The sequence below is a fragment of the Heterodontus francisci genome, chromosome 6, assembly GCF_036365525.1.
Source record: "Heterodontus francisci isolate sHetFra1 chromosome 6, sHetFra1.hap1, whole genome shotgun sequence".
Lineage (NCBI taxonomy): Eukaryota > Metazoa > Chordata > Chondrichthyes > Heterodontiformes > Heterodontidae > Heterodontus > Heterodontus francisci.
In genome coordinates this window covers 7,754,357-7,772,346 of record NC_090376.1, presented here as the reverse complement: position 1 = coordinate 7,772,346, position 17,990 = coordinate 7,754,357, and the positions used below count along the sequence as shown (strand labels likewise).

General features: G+C 46.5%; 1 protein-coding gene across 3 annotated transcripts in view; it reads right to left on the bottom strand.

The window, feature by feature from the left end:
• Positions 1-15,827, bottom strand: part of LOC137371105 (autophagy-related protein 16-like) — a 78,224-nt gene extending 62,397 nt beyond the window's left edge. For all 3 annotated transcript variants that reach the window (XM_068033049.1, XM_068033047.1, XM_068033048.1), the window contains exons 1-3: positions 15,714-15,827; positions 7,538-7,616; positions 6,563-6,647 (exon numbers count right to left, since the gene is read on the bottom strand). In XM_068033049.1, the coding sequence (XP_067889150.1) occupies positions 6,563-6,647; positions 7,538-7,616; positions 15,714-15,816 (267 nt within the window). In that variant the 5' untranslated portion in view covers positions 15,817-15,827. The remainder of the gene's footprint in view (positions 1-6,562; positions 6,648-7,537; positions 7,617-15,713) is intronic.
• Positions 15,828-17,990: the final 2,163 nt, after the last annotated feature.

The window sequence follows — 17,990 nt, the reverse complement described above, 5'->3', positions numbered from 1 at the left end:
AAGCGCATGGGATTGGGGGCAGTGTAATGCGATGGATAGAAAATTGGTTGGCAGACAGGAAACAAAGAGTGGGGATAAATGGGTCTTCTTCAGAATGACAGGCAGTGACTAGTGGGGTATTGCAGGGATCGGTGCTGGGACCCCAGCTATTCACAATATATATTAATGATTTAGATGAGGGAATTAAATGTAATATCTCCAAATTTGCAGAAGACACAAAACTGGGTGGGAGGGTGAGTTGTGAGGAGGATGCAGAGAGGCTTCAGGGTGATTTAGACAAGTTGAGTGAATGGGCAAATGCACGGCAGATGCAGTATAATGTGGATAAATGTGAGGTTATCCACTTTGGTAGCAAAAACAGGAAGGCAGATTATTATCTGAACGGCTATAAACTGAGAGAGGGGACTATGCAACGAGACCTGGGTGTTCTCATACACCAGTCGCTGAAGGTAAGCATGCAGGTGCAACAGGCGGTAAAAAAGGCAAATGGTATGTTGGCCTTCATGTTGGTAATGCATTTTGGAAGGTCTAATGCAGGTGGGAGGTATACAGTAAATGGCAGAACCCCTAGGAGTATTGACAGGCAGAGAGATCTGGGCGTACAGGTCCACAGGTCACTGAAAGTGGCAACGCAGGTGGATAAGGTAGTCAAGAAGGCATACAGCATGCTTGCCTTCATCGGTCGGGGCATAGAGTATAAAAATTGGCAAGTCATGTTGCAGCTGTACAGAACTTTAGTTAGGCCACACTTAGAATATTGCATGCAATTCTGGTCGCCACACTACCAGAAGGACATGGAGGCTTTGGAGAGGGTACAGAGGAGGCTTACCAGGATGTTGCCTGGTCTGAAGGGCATTAGCTATGAGGAGAGGTTGGAAAAACTCGGATTGTTTTCACTGGAACGACGGAGGTGGAGGGGCGACATGATAGAGGTTTACAAAGTTATGAGCGGCACGGACAGAGTGGATAGTCAGAAGCTTTTCCCCAGGGTGGAAGAGTCAGTTACTAGGGGACATAGGTTTAAGGTGCGAGGGGAAAAGTTTAGAGGGGATGTGCGAGGCAAGTTTCTTTACACAGAGGGTGGTGAGTGCCTGAAACTTACTGCCAGGGGAGGTGGTGGAAGCAGATACGATAGCGACGTTTAAGAGACATCTTGACAAATACATGAATAGGAAGGGAACAGAGGGATATGGGCCCCGGAAGTGCAGAAGGTGTTAGTTTAGGCAGGCATCAAGATCGGCACAGGCTTGGAGGGCCGAATGGCCTGTTCCTATGCTGTACTGTTCTTTGTTCTTTGTTCATAGTGAGAGGATTCTAGTACAGGAGCAGGGATGTCTTGCTGCAATTATACAGGGCCTTGGTGAGGTCACACCTGGAATATTGTGTGCAATTTTGGTCTCCTTATCTGTGGAAGGATGTTCTTGCTATAGAGGGAGTGCAGTGAAGGTTTACCAGACTGATTCCTGGGATGGCAGGACTGACGCATGAGGAGAGATTCAGTTGGTTAGGATTATATTCGCTGGAGTTCAGAAGAGTGAGGGAGGAATCTCATCGAAACCTATAAAATTCTGACAAGACTTGACAGGGTAGATGCAGGAAGGATGTTCCCGATGGTGGGGGAGTCCAGAACGAGGGGTCATAGTCTCAGGATACGGGGTAAACCTTTCAGGACTGAGATGAGGAGAAATTTCTTCACCCAGAGAGTGGAGAGCCTGTGGAATTCGCTACCACAGAAAGCAGCTGAAGCCAAAACATTGCATGTTTTCAAGAAGGAGTTAGATATAGCTCTTGGGTCTAAAGGCATCAAAGGGTATGGGGAGAAAGCGGGAACAGGCTACTGAGTTGGATGATCAGCCATGATCATAATGAATGGCGGAGCAGGCTCGAAGGGCCGAATGGCCTACTCCTGCTCCTATTTTCTATCTTTCTACGTTTCTATGCAGGTGGTGGTGTTCCCATGCATCTGTTGCCCTTGTCCTAGGTGGTAGAGGTCGCAGGTTTGGAAGGTGCTGTCTAAGGAGCCTTGGTGCATTGCTGCAGTACATCTTGTAGATGGTACACACTGCTGCCACTGTGCGTCGGTGGTGGAGAGAGTGAATGTTTATGGATGGGTGTTAATCAAGCGGGCTGCTTTGTCCTGGATGGTGTCGAGCTTCTTGAGTATTACAGCTGCACCCATTCAGGCAAGTGGGGAGAATTCCATCCTGACTTGTGCCTTGTGGATGGTGGACAGGCTTTGGAGGGTCAGGAGGTCAGTTACTCACCGCAGAATTCCCAGCCTCTGACCTGATAAGTATTTATATGGCTGATCCAGTTCAGTTTCGGGTCAAGGGTAGCCCCTAGGATGTTGATAGTGGGGGATTCAGTGATGGTAATGCCGTTGAATGTCAAGGGGAGATGGTTAGATTCTCTCTTGTTGGAGATGGTCATTGCCTGGCACTTTTATGGCATGAATGTTACTTGCCACTTATCAGCCCAAGCCTGGATGTTGTCTAGGTCTTGCTACACGTGGGCACGGACTGCTTCAGTATAAAAGGAGGTGCAAATAGTACTGAAATTCATCTAACCATCTGCGAACATTCCCACTTCTGACCTTATGATTGAAGGAAGGTCATTGATGAAGCAGCTGAAGATGGTTGGGCCTAGGACACTACCCTGAGGAACTCCTGCAGTGATGCCCTGGGACTGAGATGATCCTTTGTGCTAGGTATGACTCCCCTGATTTCATGATGCTGGGGCTATCTGGAACTTTCAAGACTGAGATTGATAGATTACTGTTGGGTTAGTGATCAAGGCAGATGGTGCTAAGGTGAGGAAATGGAGTTGACATTCGGCCCCTCGAGCCTGCTACACAGGAACAGGAGGAGACCACTCAATGCCTTAAGCCTGTTCTGCCATTCAAAAAGTTCATGACTGGTCTGTAACCATCTACCCGCCTTAGTTCCCTATCTCTAAATCGTCTTGGTTCAGAGTATCGATTTCGGATTTATAATGAATAACTGAGGGAGCATCTAATGCCTTCTACGTGAGAGAGGTTAGCTATGATCTAAATGAATGGTCGAGTGGACACGAGGAACTGAATGGTTTTGTGCTGATTCTGATTGCTATTTAGTGATCCCTCCATCTAGATTCATTAATGAAGAACTGCCTTTTGCATAAGTCACCAGAGGCAAATGTACCCAAAGTTATGTAAAGCAGTGTTTGGAAAAGTGAAGACTGTTCTCCTTGGAACAGCGAAGGTTAAGAGGTGACCTAATAGAGGTTTTCAAGAGGAATTTTGATAGAGAGAGAAAATGCTTCCCTCTGGTGAGTGGGTCAATAAGCAGAGGTCACAGATTTAAACTCATCGACAAATATCCAAAAGGGAGACGTTTTTTCACTTAAAGTTAACATGATCTGGAATGTTCTACCCAAAAAGGTAGTGGAAGCCGATTCCATAAATAGTTCTAAAAGGGAGTTGGACAGGATGAGGAACTTACGGACAAGAATAGGATCTAAGCAGGACTGCTCTTCCAAAGGCAAGTACAGGTACGATGGGCCAAATGGCCTCCTTCTGGGCTGTAAGAGTCTATGATTCTAGCTGGCAGCTGTGAAACTACACCCCAGCAAGAGTTAATGTCAACCGGAGAGGAAGGAAGTGAAAGACCTGGGCATCAAAGGAGAACTCAGATATCTTAGGGAAGTGCGGGCTTGAAATCACTTTTGTAGCCATGGAAACTGCCTCATAAAAGCTCAGCAAGCAGAAGTGGAAGAGAGATGGAGTTTGTTAGTCCAATACGAAACAGCCATAACTTCCCGTGCTGTGCGCAAATGTTTGTGGGTGTATGAGACGGAGAAATTACCCTGAGAATCTTCACTTCTAGAGATAGATGGGATATCTATCAGGAAGGATTGAACAGGTGGGACTCCGTTCTCTAGAAAAGAGAAGACTGAGACATGATCTGATAGAGGTCTCAGATTATAAAGGAATTTGATAGGAAACTTATAAATAAAATGTTTCCACCAGCTGACAAGACCAGACCAGGACCATAGATATAAGATAGTCACTAATAAATCCAAAAGGGAAAGTGAGAGGGAGTAAATGAGAGAGAGAGAGAGAAAGAGCATAAGGGACCAAGGGAGAGAGTGCTGATGTGGGACCATCTTAAGAGATTGTAATTGACGGTCACTGGAGGAAGTGATATGGGTGTAGCCCGACAGAGTGGGCTGTGTTCAGATGTGGCTCCTGTAGTATATTACTTGTAGTCCTGTTAATCTTACAACAGTTCACATACCAAACGAAACAAAGTAATATTGCAACTGAGAGAGAGAGTGTGAGAGAGAGAGAGAGAGAGAGAGAGCACAAGGGAGAAAGTGAGAGGCGCAAGAGAGAGCATAGGGGAGAACAAGGGCGAGGGAATGTGAGAGAGAGTGCGAGGGAATGCAAAATATCATGCAAGAGAGTTCAAGAGAGAGTGAGGGAGTGCAAGAGAGAGAGCGAGGGAGTGAAAGAGAGAGAGGGAGCGAGCGAGGGAGTGAAAGAGAGAGAGAGAGAGAGCGAGCAAGGGAGTGAGAGAGAGAGAGCGAGGGAGTGAAAGAGAGAGAGGGAGTGAGCGAGGGAGTGAAAGAGAGAGAGGGAGAGAGCGATGGAGTGAAAGAGAGAGAGAGAGCGATGTAGTGAAAGAGAGAGAGAGAGAGAGCAAGGGAGTGAAAGAGAGAGAGTGTGAGGGAGTGAAAGAGAGAGAGAGAGAGAGAGAGCGATGGAGTGAAAGAGAGAGGGAGAGAGAGAGCGAGGAAGTGAAAGAGAGAGTGTGAGGGAATGAAAGAGAGAGAGAGAGAGAGCGAGGGAGTGAAAGAGAAAGCGAGTGAGTGAAAGAGAGCGCGATGGAGTGAAGGAGAGAGAGAGCAAGGGAGTGAAAGAGAGAGAGAGAGCAAGGGAGTGAAAGAGAGAGAGGGAGCGAGTGAGGGAGTGAAAGAGAGAGAGAGAGCAGGGAAGTGAAAGAGAGAGAGAGCAAGAGAGAGCATAGGGGAGCACAAGGGCGAGGGAATGTGAGAGAGCGTGCGAGGGAGTGCAAGAAAGAGAGCTTGAGGGAGCCCAAAATATCATGCAAGAGAGTTCAAGAGAGAGTGAGGGAGTGCGAGAGAGCGAGGGAGTGAAAGAGAGAGAGGGAGCGAGCGAGGGAGTGAAAGAGAGAGAGGGAGAGAGAGAGAAAGCAAGGGAGTGAAAGAGAGAGAGTGTGAGGGAGTGAAAGACAGAGAGAGAGAGAGCGATGGAGTGAAAGAGAGAGGGAGAGAGAGAGCGAGGGAGTGAAAGAGAGAGAGTGTGAGGGAGTGAAAGAGAGAGAGAGCGAGGGAGTGAAAGAGAAAGCGAGTGAGTGAAAGAGAGCGCGATGGAGTGAAGGAGAGAGAGAGCAAGGGAGTGAAAGAGAGAGAGAGAGAGAGCAAGGGAGTGAAAGGGAGAGAGAGAGAGAGCAAGGGAGTGAAAGAGAGAGAGGGAGCGAGTGAGGGAGTGAAAGAGAGAGAGAGAGCGAGGGAGTGAAAAAGAGAGAGTGCGAGGGAGTGAAAGAGAGAGAGAGAGAGCGATAGAGTGAAAGAGAGAGAGAGAGCGAGGGAGTGAAAGAGAGAGAGTGTGAGGGAGTGAAAGAGAGAGAGAGAGAGAGCGAGGGAGTGAAAGAGAGAGGGAGAGAGAGAGCGAGGGAGTGAAAGAGAGAGAGTGTGAGGGAGTGAAAGAGAAAGCGAGTGAGTGAAATTGAGCGCGATGGAGTGAAGGAGAGAGAGAGCAAGGGAGTGAAAGAGAGAGAGAGAGAGAGAGCAAGGGAGTGAAAGGGAGAGAGAGAGCAAGGGAGTGAAAGAGTGAGGGAGGGAGTGTAAGAGAATGAGGGAATGCAAGAGAGAGCAAGGGAGTGAAAGAGAGCAAGGGAGCGAGTGAGGGAGTGAAAGAGAGAGAGAGAGAGCGAGGGAGTGAAAAAGAGAGAGAGAGCGAGGGAGTGAAAGAGAGAGAGTGTGAGGGAGTGAAAGAGAGAGAGAGCGATAGAGTGAAAGAGAGAGAGAGTGAGGGAGTGAAAGAGAGAGTGTGAGGGAGTGAAAGAATGAGAGAGCGGGGGAATGAAAGAGAAAGCGAGTGAGTGAAAGAGAGCGCGATGGAGTGAAGGAGAGAGAGAGCAAGGGAGTGAAAGAGAGAGAGAGAGCAAGGGAGTGAAAGAGAGAGAGGGAGAGAGCGATGGAGTGAAAGAGAGAGAGAGAGAGCGAGGGAGTGAAAGAGAGAGAGTACGAGGGAGTGAAAGAGAGAGAGAGAGGGAGTGAAAGAGAAAGCGAGTGAGTGAAAGAGAGCTCGATGGAGTGAAGGAGAGAGAGCAAGGGAGTAAAAGAGAGAGATTGTGAGGAAGTGAAAGAGAGAGAGGGAGAGAGAGCGAGGGAGTGAAAGAGAGAGAGAGCAAGGGAGTGAAAGAGAGAGGGAGCGGGAGGGAGTGAGAAAGAATGAAGGAGTGGGAGAGCGAGGGAGTGTATGTGTGTGAGAGAGAGAGAGAGAGAGAGAGAGAAAAAGTGTGAGCGAGGGAATGTTAAAGCTGCATCGCAGACTCACCTCCCCGTTTGCCTGATAGAGTTTTGTCAGTTTTTCTTGGTGTCTGCTCTGTAATTTTGCCACATTCACAGGTTCAGGAGGTGGACTGAAAAATAAACGACAGAGAAAGAATCCCATGAAATCAGTGGTGTAACCATTGCCTGGTGAGGGAGGTCGAATCCGGATTTTAGCCCCTGTCAGCTTGTCGATTTTTATTTCAGCAATCCACACCCCACCTCTGTTTAATGTCCTGCTCCCCCAGGTTTTGAAAACTTCCATTAAATCTTCCTCCCTTAACCTTCTCTGCTCTAAGGTGAACAATCCCAGCTTTTCCCGTCTCTCCACATAACTGAAGCCCTGGTACCTTTCATGTAAATCTCCTCTATGCCCTCTCCAAAGCCTTGATATGTTTCCTAACGTGTTACCCCCAAATAAGGGTTACAGAACCAAGGCCAGGAGATGAAGTTGAGATACAGATCAGCCATGATCTGACTGAATGGCAGAACAGACTCAAGGGGCTAAACGGCCTCCTCCTGTTCCTGTGTTCCGTACGCCTCCAGAACTAGAAGCCTACTTGACATCCCAAATTGGAAGAAGGGTTAGGTAACGTTGCCACCATGTTTTGTCTTTATGTTGTTTCTGGTTCCCAGATGTTGGAAAGAATCACCCTTTAAACTTGGAGAAGGCTGGAGTCAGTCTTGTTTATTACGGCACCAAGCTTTGTGCTGCAGAATCTGGTTGAACTGGTTCTTGTGTTACATATAACATGACTGCCCAGTGCAGCTGTGAATGAGGCCCCCCACTGGAGCACTTACACATAACAACTAGTTCCTAGCTTATTAGTTCCTAACACTACACAGATAGTATAACAATATATACATATATAACAGGTTAGCTAATTTGGTGTGGAGAAAACATCACTACAGAGGTCACAGTGAATTTAAATTCTAGCCTATAGTCAATACACCTTGGTTAAAAATATAAATTCGATGTTACCTGGGAGTTGAGGGCGTGTAGGGGTCGCACTTGTCTCTCCAGAGTTGAACAATGTTAGATTTCTCCAGGAGCTGATTGTCTAGTGAAAAGAAAGCCAAACAACATCAGTTCTGAAGTGCAGGAGTTAAACCGAGGCCCCCTCTGCTCTCTCAGGTGGATGTAAAAGATCCCATGGCCATTATTTTGAAGAAGGGCAGGGGAGTTCTCCTCAGGTCCTGGCCAATATTTAGCCCTCAACCAACATCAGTGAAAACCCAGATTATCTGGTCATCGTCACATTGCTGTTTGTGGGATCTTCCTGTAATTGGCCGCTGTGTTTTATACATTACAACGGTGACTGCACTTCAAAAGTAGTTCATTGGCTGTAAAGCACTTTGGGACGTCCTGGGGTCACAGAAGGTGCTAATTATAAATACAAGATCTTTCTTTCTCCATTTTTTCAGCAGCTGTTTGCACCCAAGATTAAAAAGAAAGAAATCGCAAATTATTTACAACACAGTAGCAGGACAACTGCTCAGTGCTGGTGTCTGTGCTCCACACGAGCCTCCTCCCACCTCTCTTCACATAATCCAGCAACATATCCTTCTATTACTTTCTCTCTCATGTGTTTATCCAACTTCCCCTTAAATGCATCTATAATATTCGCCTCAACCTCTCCCTGTGGTAGCAAGATTCACATTCTCACCATTCTCTGGATAAAGAAGCTTCTCCTGAATTCCCTATTGGATTTATTAGTGACTATTTTATGGCCCCTAGTTCTGATCTCCTCCGCAACATCTTCTCTACCTCAACCCTATCAAACCCTTTCATAATCTTGAAGCCATCTATCAGGTAACACCTCAGCCTTCTCTTTCCTAAAGAAAAGAGCCCCAGCCTGTTCAATCTCTCCTGATAGTTATACCCTCTCAGTTCTGATATCATACTCATAAATCTTTGTTGTTCGTTCTCCAGTGTCTATATCCTTTTGATAACAAGGAGACCGGAACTGAGAAGTTTGGTCAGTACAAGTGCAGGTCTAACCAAGGTTCTATATAGGTTTATAGTAACTAATCTTATACGGCCCTCTCAGTAGAGAGGCTTCAACTGGTCATTAGATGAAATGCTCATGTCGTGGTTGTCAGTGCTTAGCCTGTTCTTGTAAACACAATGTTGATATGGCTGGTCACACTAAGCGTTTGGTCAATGATGGGTCCTTCAGGATGCTGATTGTGAATGATATTGTAGGTCATGTTTAGGACTTTTCTTACTGGAGATGAACATTGTCTGGCACTTATATGGCACGAATGTTACCTGTCACTTGTCAACCCAAGCCTGAGTGTTGTCCAGGTCTTGCTACTGACTACCATGGGCTGTGTCATTCTTGTTGGAGATATGAAGGGAATGGAACAAATGCAAAACCAGTCTTGAGGTTGTGAAAGGTGCGATATAAATACAAGACAGTCCCTAATAAATCCCATGGGATAAATTTCATGCTGTACTTACTGTGCACTATCTAGAGTCAGGAATGTGATGGAATATACATCATTCTCCGGGATAGTTGCAGCCATGGGAATAGTCAAGTATCTCGATTCCATTCCATATGGAACATTTGCTTAATCAGTCTCTTGTCACCAGTCCCAACACCCACTCCCTCCATCTCCAATGCACCATGGCTGCAAGGTGTAGAGTGTACAGGATGCATTGCAGCAACTTGCCATGGTCACTACAACAGCACCTCCCTCCCAGGACACCCCCATCCCTAAGGGCAAGGATAGCAATGATCTGCAGGGGAGTCGAGGGTTATGGGGGACAGGCAGGAAAGTGCAGCCATGATTTTATTGAATGGCGGAGCAGGCTTAAGGGGCCGAATGGCCTCCTCCTGCTCCTATTTCTTATGTTCTTATGTCCAGTGTCCTGGATTTCCCTGCTTAACAGCAATAATTTTAGAGTGGTAACATGAAACTGGTTACCAAAAGCACCTTCGTCACACAGACTGCAGGAGTTCAAGAAGAAGGTGCAACCACCAACTTCCCAAGGCAACTAGCGATGGGCAATAAAATACCAGCCTTTGCCAGTGATACCGACATGCCAGTTTTAAAAATCGCGTGAAAACTTTTTAACCTCAAGTCTACCTGAAGCAAACAACGGGAGAAAGTAAAATTAAACTGACTTGTTCCAATTTGACCCTTTAACCATGCATATTGCCTCTAGCAACCTCTAGTCTCCCCTTTCAAATGACCTGTGAGGTTATATAACCGACACCCTCCAAATCTGCAGTACAAAAAAATAAAAAGCTGACGCTTCTTGCAAAAACAATTTGACGCCTTGGTTTGAAATTTTTCAGCCAGCTCAGCATTCTCAAAATGCCCACGACCTGTCACAGCGGTGGACTGACATCAGTTTCCTGTGTGGGAGGTTACATATACAGATCTGTAGCTCATAGTATGTTCCTGTAAGCAGCCCTCAACCTCAATATTGCACCCTTTTCATAAATACTTCTCCAACTGAGGTAAACAAGAATTTATGTACTGCTTTGCACTGTGCAGTATAAAATGATTGACTGCTTCAAATTATTTTGTGTGCTTTGGGATCTATAGAAAGACTTGCATTTCTATAGCGCCTTTCAAATCCTCAAGCCATCAATATACAGCCAGCAAAGGGTAGTCACTGGTGTAATGTAGGAAACACAGCAGGCAATTTGTGCAGAGCGAGCTAGAATCAGAGAATGGTTACCGTACAGAAGGAGGCTATTCTGCCCCTCGTGTCTGTGCCAGCTCGCTGAAAGAGCAACTCACCTAATCCAACTCCCCTGCCTTTTCCCCATAGTGCTGCAAATCTTTTCTCTTCAGATAATTATCCAATACCCTTTTGAAAGCCATGATTGAATCTGCCTCCACCGCATTCTCAGGCACTACATTCCAGACCTTAACCACTCGCTGCATGAAAAAGTTTTCCCCATGTCACTTTTGCCTCTGTTGACAATTACTTTAAATCTGTGCCCTCTCATTCTCGATCCTTTCAAGAGTGGGAACGGTTTTCCCCCCCAGTCTACTCTGTCCAGACCCCTCATGATTTTGAACACCTCTATCAAATCTCCTCTCAGCCTTCTCTTCCCCAAGGAGAACGGCCCCAGCTTCCCAAATCTATCCCCGTTAACTGAAGTCCCTCATTCCTGGAACCATTCTTGTAAATCTTTTCTGCACCCTTTCTAATGCCTTAACGCCCTCCCTAAAGCAGGGTGCCCAGAACTGGACACAATACTCTGGTTGAGGCCGATCCAGTGTTTTTGTACTCCATGCTCCTATTTATGAAACCCAGAATCCCATATTAACCCCTTTCTCACCCTGCCCTGCAACCAGCAATGATTGTGCACACATATACCCCGAGGGTGCACTGCTCCTTCAACCCCCTTAGAATTGTACTGTTTATTTTATATTACCTCTCCCTTGTTCTTCCTACCAAAATGAATCACTTTGCACTTATCCACATTAAATTCCATCTGCCACTTATCTATGTCCTCTTGAAGTGTATCACTATCCTCCTCGCAGCTCATGACACTTCCAAGTTTTGTGCTGTAAGGATTAGTATCTTATGAATTAATTCCTTGTAATAACTTCTTTTAATAATCCTTTAAGTTGTTAGCCATGATTTACTAAAGGTCAAGAAGCAAGACTGCATGCTTAGCACAAATTGCCGACTGAGTGGAATGTGCCTTTAGTCACAGACACGGTTCTGTAATGTAATAACCTCGGTAAATAGTGGTTAAATGCTGACTATGTCTCCTGCCCAATAACAAAGACATCTTGACAGTAATAAACTAATCAAGGCCATAATGAACTGATGAAGTGGACAAAGAGCTTACGGTAACCTAATCTGGATAAAGATGAGGTTTTACCCCCTACTCAAGGGTGAACCAATCAATCAAGGGATAAGGAAAGGCCCAGAAAAGGTAGACTGAAGACCCTCGGCACACAAACCGAAGAGAAGAAAGGAGAAAGAGAACTTCGGTCAACCAGAAAACCTCAGGAACCAGTGCCACAGCAACTAGGCTTCTATGGTCTGGGGCTCGACTGAACCAGCTGTATCCTATTGCCTACGTTAATTATCACTTTGAGCACCTGTATGATTATTACTGAATAAATTTACTCAAACATTAAAGACGAACACTTGCACTTGCTTTGGGTTGTGAGCAGTCACAATTCCTGGTCCATAAAGGGAGTTAATTCTGGTAACGATCTTACAGTGTCATCCCATTTTTGAAGTTATGCCCTGTACACCTGTGTCGAGGTCATTATGAGATATCAAGAAAAGTACCGGCCCCTGGGGAACCCCACTACAGACCGAAAAACAACTGTTCACCACTACTCTCTCTCCTGTCACTCAGCCAATTTTATATCTTTGCTGCCAATGTCCCTTTTATTCCAATGGGCTCTAATTTTGCTGACAAGCCTGTTATGTGGCACTATATCAAACATCTTTTGGAAGTTCACATACACTGCATCAACCACATTACCCTTATCAATCCTCTCTCTTACCTCATCAAAAAAACTTAAGTTTGGTTAAACATGATTTGCCTTGAACAAATCCGTGGGTCTGGCTTTCCTTAATTAATCCACATTTGTCCGAGTGCCTCTTAATTTTGTCCCAAATTATAATTTCTAAAAGCTTTCTCACCACTGAGGTTAAACTGACTGGCCCTGTAGTTTTTGGGTTTATCCTTATACCCTTTTTTTGAACAAAGGTGTAACATTTGTAATTCTCCGGTCCTCCGGCACCACCCCTGTATCTAAGCAGGATTGGAACATTATGGCCAGTACCTCTGCAATTTCCACCCTTATTTCTCTAAGTATCCTTGGATGCATCGCATCTTGTCCTGGTGTCTTGTCCTTATCAACTTTAAGTGCAGCCAGCCTATCAATTTTTAGCACATCCAGTTTCTCAACTACCTCTTCTTTCACCATGACTTGTAGCATCTTCTTCCTTGGTAAAGACAGATGCAAAGTATTATTTAGTACCTCAGTCATGCCCCCTTCCTCTATGTGTAAATCCCCTTTTAGATCACTAATCAGTCCCACTCTTCCTTTTACCAACCTTTTACTATTTAAATGCCGATAGAAGACTTTTAGATTGCCTTTCATGTTAGCTGCCAGTCTCTTCTCATACTCGCTTTTTGCTTCTCTTATTGGTTTTTTCACTTCCCCTCTGAACCTTCTATATTCAGCCTGGTTTTCAATTGTCTTATTCACCTGACATCTGTCATATGCACCCTTTCTCTGCTTCATCTTACTCTCTATCTCTTTCATCATCCAGGGAGCTCAGGATCTGTTTGCCCTACTTTTCCCCCTCATGGGAATGTACCTTGACTGTACACAAACTATCTCTTCTTTGAAGGTAGCTCGTTGTTTAATTACAGTTTTGCCTACCAATCTTTGATTCCAATTTACTTGGGCCACTCACTGCATTGACGTTGGCCGTAGAGCATGGCTACCCAACCTGAACCCAACGGGACCCGATGACATGTGTTGGGTTTGGGTCGGGTCGCTCTTCTGGGTTCGGCATTCGAGCTTGGGTGGTGTTGGGCCGGGTCGGACACAGTGACAGCCAGGAGGTCAAGGTGGGAAATGTGCATTTGGACTCCGCACTAGTCTGCAGTGAGCGATTCCATACAAGGTAGAGCACATCCTCTTTAATACAATCAAATTTATTCAGGTGGTCGGGTCGGGTCGGGTCAGGTCGGGTCGGGTCGGGTCAGGTCGGGTCGGGTCAGGTCAGGTGCAGGAAAAAAAATCAAAGGACTTGGTCCAGGTTGGGCTCGGGTCGGATGTGTGTCTGTCGGGCTTGGGTCGTGTTTCATTTGCAGACCCGAGCAGGCTTTAGTTGGCCCTCCCCCAATTAATTATCTTTACTCTGGATTTCTCCTTGTCCTTTTCCATAGCTAACCTAAACTTTATGATGCTATGGTCACTGTCCCCTAAATGTTCCCCTACTGTCAATTGACCCACTTCATTCCCCAGAATCAAATCCAGCAATACCTCCTTCCTCATTGGATTGGAAACATAGTGATGTAGAAAATTCTCCTGAACACAGTCTAGAAACTCTTGCTCCTCTCTGCCCTTTACACTATTACTATCCCAGTCTAATTCAAGTCCCCCATTATAATTATCATTCTTGCACCTCTCTGTAATTTCCTTGAAAGTTTGTTCCTCTATATCCTTCCTACTAGTTGGTGGCCTATAAACCAGCCTCAGCAATGTAATGGCGCCTCTATTGTTTCTTAGCTCTAACCAAATAGATTCTGTCCTTGACCCCTCTAAGACATCCTCTCTCCAGCACTGCAATGTTCTCCTTAATCAGTACAGCAACGCCTCCTCTTTCCTTATCTTTCCTGAACACCTTGTATCCAGGAATATTTAGTACCCTGCCTTGCCCTTTTTTGAGCTAGATTTCCGTTATCGCCACATCATATTTTCACATGGCTATCTGCGCCTGCAGCTCATCAACCTTATTTACCACACTCAGCGCATTCGCACACATGCACAGTAAACCTAATTTAGACCTTATTACATTCCCTCTTACACTGACCCCACCTAATGCCTTACTATTTCCTACTCTAGTGCTATCTGTCTCTCCTAATTCTCTGTGCATCTTGGTTTTCCTCTCTAAATTTACCTCCTGGTGTCCACACCCTTGCCAAGTTAGTTTAAACCCTCCACAATATCACCAGCAAATCGCCCCACAAGGACCTTGGTCCCGGCTCTGTTCAGGTGCGACCTGTCCGGCCTGTAAAGGTCCCCATCACCAGAACTGGTCCCAATGTCGCAGGAATCTGAAGCCTTCTTTCCTTCACCATCTCTCCATCCACACATTCATCTGCTCTATCCTCCTATTTCTATACTCATTTGCACGTGGCACTGGGAGTAAACCGGAGACTACTATCTTTGAGGTCCTGCTTGCCAGGCTCTTTGCTAGCTCCCTAAACTCTGCCCGCAGTTCCTCACCCCTCTTTCTACCTATGTCGTTGGTATCAATATGGACCACAACTGCTGGCTGCTCGTCCTTCCCCCTCCCCCCACCCCCCTCAGAGTGCTCTGCGGTCACAGAGTGGTATCCTGGACCCTAGCACCAGGCAACATACCATCCTGGGTACACATCTGTGGTTGCAAAACACCTGTCTGTCCTCCTCACTATTAAATCCCCGATCATTATTTTCTTTCCCTATCTTCCTCCAGACCCCCCTGTACAGCTGAACCAGCTGTGGACTTGGCTCTGGCTGCACCCCCCGGAGGAACCATCACTCTCACCAGTATTCAGAACGGACAAATCCACAAACAGCAAAATGAAAATGACCAGATCATCTGTTTTTTTAGTGATGTTGATTGAGTGATATACATTGGTCAGAACACCAGGGAGAACCCCCCTGCTCTTCTTCAAAATGGTGCCATGGGATTTTTACTTCCACCTGAGAAGGTAAATGTGCCCTTGGTTTAACATCTCATCCAAAAGACAGCACCTCGGACAGTGCAGCACTCTCTCAGTACTGCACTTTGGGAGCGTCGGCCTGGATTTTGTGCTCAAGCTTCTGGAGTGGGACTTAAGCCCACAACTTTCTGACGCAGAGATGAGAGGGACACTCACTGAGCCACAGCTGACAAGAGTAGTTAAAGCATGGGGACACCGCCACAACTTAGAACTTTATAGTTGTTAGAACTTAGACCCATGGTCGCTGGGTCAGAACCCTGGAACTCCCTCCCTAACAGCACTGTGGGTGTACCGACAGCCCAAGGAGACAGCTCACCACCACCTTCTCAAGGGGGCAATTGGGGATGGGTAACAAATGCTGACCGTGTCCACATCCCGAGAAGAATACCACACACACAAAAAAAAAAACACCGAGCCAGCAACACCGAGTGAAAGACACGCGCCGGCGAATCTACAAACCTCACCAGAAAATCGACACAAACTCTCACTCGCCCTTCCCAAGATTTGACATTCTCCTGCAGTGATGTCTTGTGTCCGGACCACAGCAGGGCGGATGCAAATTCTCACATGTGGGGGCAGAGGGTGAGGCTAAAGCTAGACTGGCAGTCGAGGGGGCAAAGTCACCAAACCTGTTCTCTCTCCCCTCCCTCCCTCTTGCCTGTCCGGAATGAAGGAATAAATGAATAAGACAAAAGGACAAACGGCTCAGGCTGCTCACAGGAGAGAATAAGACCCTCGAAGTGCTGTTTCTGGTACCGATCCCGGTGCTGGAGCTGCCAGGCAATGTGTTTCCTCCAGTTGCCTGGCCTGGGAGCCGCCATGGCTGAAAGTGACAAGAGAAAGTGGCAACAAAAAAATGTAACAGTGCGGCTGACGTCACCGCGCCAGGGAGGGAATTCCCGATCGCTGACAATCCAGCAAAAGCAAAACTACAGGGACAACTCTCTCCCTGCCAAAGAAAAGCAGATTACATTGATATCCATTATATCCCAGCACTGTGTGTATACCAGGTAGACAAGCAGGGAATGGGAGGGTTGGAATTTGGGATTTACTAACTATTAAATCCACCTATTGTCGGGCAGAATGGTTCGTCTCTATTTGCATTCAAAACATCGAAAAGTGGGCGTTGAGCTTTTTAAAACCTCGCCATTCCTTACAAAATTCCTTCTCAAGTGTTTCCCACCAGCCCAAGTCCAGTTCCGGGATTCTGACAGGGGCTCAGAGATAGGGGCAGGTTGGTTAGGATCACTATGGGAAAGGAAGGGGGGGGGGGGGGGTCAGGTTTTGATTTTTTTTAACAAAAGAGTGGTTTCGGGGTATCTCGAAAAATTGGAGATTTTTTCTTACGTGGCGCAGAGAATTAGAGGTAGGTTCTTGAAAGGTACTTTCCACCAGTTGGTGAATTCTCTTGCACCACTGAAGACCATTCGGCCCATTGTACATGTGTTGGTTCTTTAAGAGCGATCCAACCTCCTCTCTTTTCCGATAGCCCTGTAAAATTTCTCTTTCCAGGTGTATATTTAGTTCACTTTCTCTCTCCGAGCTGGCACCCCACCTTTCACCCTCTGTAAATTTGAGCAGATGCAAAACTCTGCTGCCCATATTCTGACTTGCACCAAGTCCTGTCCAACCAGTGGCCCTGTACGGGCTGGCCTACATTGGTTCCCTATCCAGCAATGTTTCAATTTTAAATCTATCATCTTGTTTTCAAATCCCCAATGGCCTCATGCCTCCCTACCTCTGTAACCCCTCCTCCAGCCCCACAACCCTCTACGATCTCTGCGTTCCTCCAATTCTGGCCTCTTGTGCATCCCCATTGGTGGCTGTGCCTTCAGCTGCCTGGGCCCTAAGCTCTGCAATTCCCTCCCTAAACCTTTCCGTCTCTCTCTCTCTCTCTCTCTCTCTCCTCCTTTAAGACACTCCTTAAACCTACCTCTTTGACCCTGCTTTTGGTCACCTGTCCTGATATCTCCTTATGTGGCTCAGTGTCTGATTATGCTCCAGTGAAGCAACTTGGGATGTTTTACTACATTAATGGTGCTACATAAATGCAAGTTGTTGTGAAAGTTGAATGTTCCCCAATGTTTCACCATCATTTCCTGTTCATCCCTTTAACACCAATGAATATGGATGATAAGGCATTGCACAAATTAGCTTAATGGCTCATTTCCAATGATCTAATATGTCTCATGATATTTGGTGGCTGTTCACAATCTTCTTCCTCTTTGGCCTCCTTGTCTCGAGAGACAATGGGTAAGCGCCTGGAGGTGGTCAGTGGTTTGTGAAGCAGCACCTGGAGTGGCTATAAAGGCCAATTCTAGAGTGACAGGCACTGCAGATAAAATTGGTTGTCGGGGCTGTTACACAGTTGGCTCTCTCGTGGCACTTCTTTTCTTTTTTCCTGCCGACTGCTAAGTCTCTTCGACTCGCCACTCTTTAGCCCCGCCTTTATGGCTGCCCACCAGCTCTGGCGATCACTGGCAACTGACTCCCACGACTTGTGATCAATGTCACAGGACTTCATGTCGCGTTTGCAGACGTCTTTAAAGTGGAGACATGGACGGCTAGTGGGTCTGATACCAGTGACGAGCTCGCTGTACAATGTGTCTTTGGGGATCCTGCCATCTTCCATGTGTCTCACATGGCCAAGCCATCTCAAGTGCAGCTGGCTCAGTAGTTTGTATAAGCTGGGGATGTTGGCTGCCTCGAGGATTTCTGTGTTGGAGATACAGTCCTGCCACCTGATGCCAAGGATTCTCCAGAGGCAGCGAAGATGGAATGCGTTGAGACGTCGCTCTTGGCTGACGTACGTTGTCCAGGCCTCGCTGCCGTATGGCAAGGTACTGAGGACACAGGCTTGATACACTCGGACTTTTGTGTTCCATGTCAGTGTGCTATTTTCCCACACCCTCTTGGCCAGTCTGGACATAGCAGTGAAAGCCTTTGCCATGCGCTTGTTGATTTCTACATCTAGAGACAGGTTACTGGTGATAGT